The sequence below is a fragment of the Xiphophorus maculatus genome, chromosome 16 (assembly GCF_002775205.1).
Source record: "Xiphophorus maculatus strain JP 163 A chromosome 16, X_maculatus-5.0-male, whole genome shotgun sequence".
Lineage (NCBI taxonomy): Eukaryota > Metazoa > Chordata > Actinopteri > Cyprinodontiformes > Poeciliidae > Xiphophorus > Xiphophorus maculatus.
In genome coordinates, this window is record NC_036458.1 from 3,710,104 (window position 1) to 3,716,456 (window position 6,353).

At 41.7% G+C, this 6,353-nt stretch overlaps 1 protein-coding gene across 3 annotated transcripts; it reads left to right on the forward strand.

The window, feature by feature from the left end:
- Positions 1-248: 248 nt before the first annotated feature.
- On the forward strand, positions 249-5,333 carry LOC111611721. Of its 3 annotated transcripts, none has more exons than XM_023349584.1 (7): positions 249-566; positions 1,271-1,327; positions 1,440-1,496; positions 1,599-1,673; positions 1,761-1,817; positions 2,170-2,217; positions 2,293-5,333. In XM_023349584.1, exons 1-7 carry the CDS (start codon positions 339-341, stop codon positions 4,519-4,521), a joined length of 2,751 nt encoding a protein of 916 aa, XP_023205352.1. In that variant the 5' UTR covers positions 249-338; the 3' UTR covers positions 4,522-5,333. The 3 variants fall into 3 exon arrangements, with proteins under 3 accessions (XP_023205352.1, XP_023205353.1, XP_023205354.1); XM_023349585.1 differs by having other exon boundaries at positions 1,271-1,318; XM_023349586.1 differs by lacking the exon at positions 1,271-1,327.
- The last annotated feature ends 1,020 nt before the right edge of the window (positions 5,334-6,353 follow it).

Genomic DNA, 6,353 nt, shown 5'->3' on the forward strand with positions numbered 1-6,353 from the left:
GTACAAAAAAAAACATTTTGGCCAAAATTACTTTGGCCATCATTTTAGGAAGGTGACAATCTTTAAAAAGAGCAAAAAGTAACATATCGTTTCTTTTATTTTGCGTTATCTTTATGAAATCACGATTGTTTGGTTTAAAACTTACTTGTTAGTCAATTAGCCGAGAAAAAAAGACACATTTAAATAAAAATAAAACAAAACGCAAGTTATCAATCGCGTTTCCGGTGTACACCGGAAGTAAACACAAATGACTCGAGGCGCTTCCTTGTTGCTGACAAAAGCGGATGATTCTTCCCCAGATTTATATTATGTTATTTCACTAAATATCAAAGGAAAAAATGCCTCGTAGAAACGAGATTCCTGAAGGCATCCGGTCGAAAGTTGTAGATCTGCACAACGCCGGGATGGGATACAAACTGATTTCAAAGAGTCTGGAGCTGCATCACTCCACAGTTAGGAAGATTATCCATAAATGGATACGATTTAACACCGTGGCGACCCTGCCGCGGAGTGGGAGACCCACGAAGAAGCTTCCGAGCAGGACACGGACAGCTCAGCCGGAGGAGGTGAGCCGGGTTAACGGGAAGCTGCAGCTTTTTACCCGGCAAAGGGAATCAGTGGAGCGGGTAAAAGATGCTGAGGAGCTGGAAGGGCTCCAGGTTTCTGGGATGACAATGGGATCTTTAACATCACTGGTTTGGCGTGAATAATTTTATTTATGAGTGTGTTTGTTTATTTTTTTTCAGGAAGAACATGTTGAGTTTTACAGCATTAAAGGCAAAACTGACATATTGCAATGTCTCACTCTAATTTCTTCATGTTTTCCTTCCATCCATCCATCCAACCAACTTGATCATTCCTCCTTCCATCCAGCCATCATCTCTCTCCATCTACCCATCCTCCTCTATCATCCATCCATTTTTATCCATCTACCAATCTGCTTCTACCATTCATTTATCCATCCATCCCTCCTCTAATTTCCATCCATCTTTACCCATCCATCCATCCATCCATCATCCTATGATTCTGTTGCATTTGTGTCGTTTTATGATTAATGAAGCATAAATGAATCATTGATTCAAGAGCTTTGCCTTTTAGCTCACAACCTTCTTCAGCATCACAGCATATCCTCTACTCTAGCATCACTGGTAAACAGACACTTGAATCCTTCTGCTTAATGCAGAGACTGTTGGCCAACTCAGCTGGTTCAGAGCTGATGATCCAACTTGTTTCTTAATTTGGACACGATTTATATTCTTTTGTTTTTTAGGCTGATCATGCTGGGCCTGCCGGTGATAAAGGAGGGAATAAGGCAGAAGTAAAACATGTATATATTATTAACATTTATCTTCACTCTTTTAAAAATGAGCTCCGTATTTTACTTTTGTATGTTTGTTGTAAATATAATCTAAGGATAACATACTTTCCTCCATTTCTAGGTTGATCTGCATTCAGCTGGACCAGCACATCTTATTAAAGACCCAGATGAGAAAATGGTAAAATAAATATAAATAATAATAGTAATAATAAATGTACTCAGTGTGGGTTGAGATTGTTAAAATAAAAAACGACCATTCTGTTTGTCTTTTAAATCCTAGCGAGAGATGAACAGTGAGTGTGAAGATGCTGACAGTGCGGACTATTCATCTGATTCTGACGAAGAAGACCCCATGGTGCTAAATGTTTTAATAAACCTAAAAGATATGCTACTGGTAGAAACTGTAAAATATTCAGATTATATTTTTTTCTCTGACTTTTAGCTCAGGATCCTGTTTCCCACAGTGTCAAACGACAGAGAAGTTCCAGACCACAAAACGGTAAAATAGATTCATGATGCTGATTTTTGACTTCAATGAGCTTCCTCCAGTCTTTGGGACTCTCCTGGACAAATCTATTTTCTTTTATTGAAAAACATGAATTGGCGTGTTTTCATTAAGCAAATTAGTTTTCGGGATTCCGGTTTCTGCAGAATATGGCCAGTAGAATTCCAGCTTGAGATGCTGCAAAAAAAAAAGATACATTTATTTGAAGATTTTGTTCACATCTCGATCAGGATTGACCATAATTGTAAAGGACGGCCAGTTTTTTTCTCCAAAGGGAATAACATGTTTTATTGAACTGTATTTGCTTAATTCATCTTTTTAAGTCTCTGTCTTTTCTGTTTTTCAGCGTAAAAATTCAGCTTCATGTGACGACACACCAGAAGACGATCCCATGGTTTGTTCCTCCTATATCCATTTTTATTTAATATCATCCCGTTTACTTTCTAATTTTCTCTCCATAACATTTCAGGAGCAAATTTTTGACCCAAACTTTGACGATGAGAAGAAGATTTACGCTGGTTCTTCGGTCAGTGTGAGAGCGCTCCTCCTCCTCCTCCTGGCCTTCATCCTGAAGCACGACTTGTCAAAAGCAGCCACCAAAGACCTCCTGGCCCTCCTCAACCTCATGGTGCCTGGATGCATTCCCAGCTCTCTGCAGTTCATAAAGAAGCATTTGACTGACATTGACAAGAAGACGGAGATCCACTTGTACTGTCCCAGGTGTGAAAACTACCTCGGTGTAGAGCCTGGGACCGAGTGCGGAGTGTGTCAGCAGCGCTTGAGCAAAAGAAGTCTGCTTGAAAAGGCAAACTACTTCCTGGTGTTGCCTCTAGAAAACCAACTGAGGAAGGTCCTCAAACGCCTTCACTCAAAGCTAGGCAAGCATTTTACAAAGGACGATTACGTTTCTGACGTCAACACCGGTGGTGAATATAAGCACGAAGAGCAGGAGGGCAGTATTACACTTACCTTCACATGTGACAGCTCTCCTCTTCTCAACTCATCCAAGTTTTCAGTCTGGCCCATCCTGTGCACGATCAACGAACTTCCGTATGTGGAGCGGTGTAAAAATGTTCTGCTGCACACGTTGTGGTTCGGCAAAGGAAAGCCGCTGCTTCAGTGTTTCTTTACGCCGTTCATTAACGAGCTTCATAAACTCTCTCACGAGGGCTTCACTTGGGAAGACGAGAGCGGATTAGAGCTTAACACCAGAGTGATGGCGAAAATCTGCGTCTGCGATTCAGTGGTGAGGTCAGCGGTGCAGAACTTTCAGCCGTTCAGTTCGGAGTTTGGCTGCGGGTTCTGCTACCACAAAGGAGAGCTGGTTCAGAAGGGTCGGGGTTACACCAGAGTCTATCCGGTTCAGGTTGACGGATGTGACCTGCGGCACATGGCTGAGACGGAGCAACTGGCCATCGTAGTGATTGAGAATGGGTATCCACAAGGTCAAATGGGTGTCAAAGGTCACAGTCCGCTGCTTCTGCTGCCTTCGTTTGATGTCGTCAAAGGTTTTATCCCAGATTACATGCACTGTGTTTGTCTTGGGGTTGTTCCTGAGTTTGTCAATCTTTGGTTGGATCCTCTTTATGGCAGAAAGCGCTTCCACCTTTCACCTCAGAGTTTGAAGAACCTGGACAAAGCTTTGTCTGCCATCCAACCCCCAGATGAGATCAGACAAAGACCTCGGCGTCTCAGTGAGAGGATGCATTGGGAGGCATCCGAGTGGCAAGCGTTTGCTCTTCTCTACTCTCCTGTAATACTGAGGAAGGTTTTACCAAACCTGTACTACAAACACTGGATGCTTCTCATTTCATCACTTCACATCCTCCTCTCCCCGTTTGCCTCCCAGGAGGAGATCAGCTGTGCAGAGCTGTGCCTGGTTCAGTTTGTCTCCCAGGTACCGTCTCTGTACGGACTTGAGCATTGCTCATTTAACTGCCACTTGCTGACGCATCTGTCAGAAAATGCCCGTAACTGGGGACTGCTGTGGGCCAACTCCACCTTCGTCTTTCAGGGTGTCCACAGTCGACTCCTGCAGATGTACTCCAGGGCTCAGTCTGCGCCATCCAACATCTTCAAGCAGATAGTTTCCTATGATGAGATTATTATAAAAGGAAGTGATGTTCTGAAGAATGCTAGTACAGAAATCACAGACCTGTTTTCCTCCATGACAAGCTGTGGTATCCTTACCAAATTATCCAACTGCATCAGTAAAGATGTGTTTACTTTGGGATGCGGATCTCAGAGATCTCTAACTGTGAGAGAACTTGCTGCATTGCAGAGCAAAGATACACGGCCCGTTACTGAATACGCACATTTTGTCTACAGAGACATGCTGGTCACCACTTTGGACTGCAGCGTCTCTTGCAAAAGGAACAACTCAGTCATAGAAACGACCAGCGGCTTTGTTCTTGTAGAGTCCGTGGTGGTCGTCGAGGGGCATTGCAGCTGTGAGAGATCGTCCGACTGCTCCTGCAGAGAACTGGTTGCTTTCTGCAGAAAACTGCTTCCCTCAAACTCCCAACCAACAATCCAGAACAAACAGATCAACAGAAACATTGCAGAGTTCCTCGTAAGAGTGAGGATCTCGGATGAATTCTGCACAATGACATGTCGGGACATTGTTGCGAAATGTTTTGTGATGGAGCAGAAGGGTCGACTATATGTCATCAGAATGCCAGTACTTGAGACACGATAAGTCACATGTTGAAATACCATTAAGCACATTTTGTAATATGTGTTTGTGGGTTTTTGCATGACATAAATGTGTTGGTGTTGTGTCTTAAATGGAGCAGTAGGTACATATTGAAGCACACTTATTTTACACCAGGATCTTAATGTTGATCCTGCAGTGATTTTTACATAGGTCTATAACAATTTTTTTATCATATCCAAAATATGATAAAAAAAAATGTAAAAAGTTTATTCTGGTTTGACTATGTTCTCATTTCTGATGTTTACAATCAGAAGACATTCCTGTACCATATGAATGTTTTTGCTTTTTGTGCCTGGAGTTTTGTATTTGACATTCACATTTTTGTTATGTACATAAAAAACTTAATGTCATTGTACTATTTAGGTGTTGAAAGACATTTTCATATATTCACAGTACTTTGAATATTTATGACAAACATGTACACATGGACTAAAATATCTGCATACATGCATATGAGCCTGCTATCATTGAGTTTTGGGGGTCCAGTTGTTTCCAAGTTGTAATCAGCCAGCTGTTGATTCAAGGTAAAATTAAATAATTTGGACATAGTTTTCTTTTACTTTTTGCAATGAACCTGTACAATTTGCAGCAGAACAGCCTCATAAAACCAGACAGTTGGTTCCGGTGTCGTGCGGTGAGATTCATAGCTGGTGAGGCGCTGACTTAATCATAATCAGATTTACAAATATAGACCCCCTGCATGTTATTGTTAACTCTGGAGGGCAAAAAGACTACATGTCATCCACGGCTGCGCTGCTGCAGTAGAGTAATTCCATTAAACTCAATCAAACCTGGATATGTAGACATTATTAATTTCGCGCTGTGCTCCACAGCAAAGGGGAAAACCGTTAAAGTACAACTCAAAACCACGTCTTTCTTTCTCGCTCTCTGTATCAGCTCGGCGCAGACTCGTTGCCATAGCAACTGACAACAACGTCACAAAAAACACTCAAATATTTCCCACACAAGGAGCAAAACATCCAGTCTGTTGCAGTAGTATGGTTTTTGCGATTATTAATAAGTGATTGCTGTGGTAGGAGGAGAAAACTATAAATATATCGCTGCACTTGACTGTTTGGCTAGCTGCATGGCTAGCTCGCTGCTACTGTCTCTTACTCTGCAGTTGTGGAGTCACAATGTCTGGGATCATGAGCGCCCCCTGCCATGAAGCAAGAGAACTGCCTGCCTCACCTCGAATCTGTTCTCTAAACGAAAGGAAAAGAAACACGTTACACAAACAGTTGGTGACAAAAAAAACACTGTACATTATATACATAAGCTAAATTATGGAAAAACTGTTCATACATTAAATGTTTTTTAGCCATTTTATTGGCAGACAGACAGGAGGAGCATGCTCCCATGGCAGCCAGTTACCGAGAGGTTGACCAATCCCAGGTGAGGCTCAACTCGCTGCTGCTTCACCGGCTTCGCTTCCGTGCATTTGAATGGGAAAATGCGAAAATTCAGCGATTTTGAAGAAAAAGTCATCAGAATTTGTTAAACTCCATGAAAAATAGGTACTTTATAGTACAAACCACAAGGTGAAAATAGCAATATAAATAATTTTATCATTCTATATTATTTTTTCATGATAACAGGCGAGGCTCTGCCTCCACTGACTCACATCACTGGTTTGTTCAGTGATCTTAGATTTAAAAGCATTACCTTAACTTCTCCAAACCTTCTTCTTGTCATTTGTCCAAAGATATAGGCTTGTTCATGTAGCAGCTACTACTACCAGAAACTGACAATACTGACTTGGTCAGTACCTTTCAGTCCATGAAGATAAAAAAAAATGGTTTCCCAGAGAACAG

Bases quoted from the DNA above. Each gene is read 5' to 3' on its own strand.
- LOC111611721 (XM_023349584.1), top strand. From the start codon at position 339: ATGCCTCGTAGAAACGAGATTCCTGAAGGCATCCGGTCGAAAGTTGTA. The intron at 1,818-2,169 runs GTAAAATAGATT...TCTGTTTTTCAG, and splicing joins AAGTTCCAGACCACAAAACG to CGTAAAAATTCAGCTTCATG. The intron at 2,218-2,292 runs GTTTGTTCCTCC...ATAACATTTCAG, and splicing joins CACCAGAAGACGATCCCATG to GAGCAAATTTTTGACCCAAA.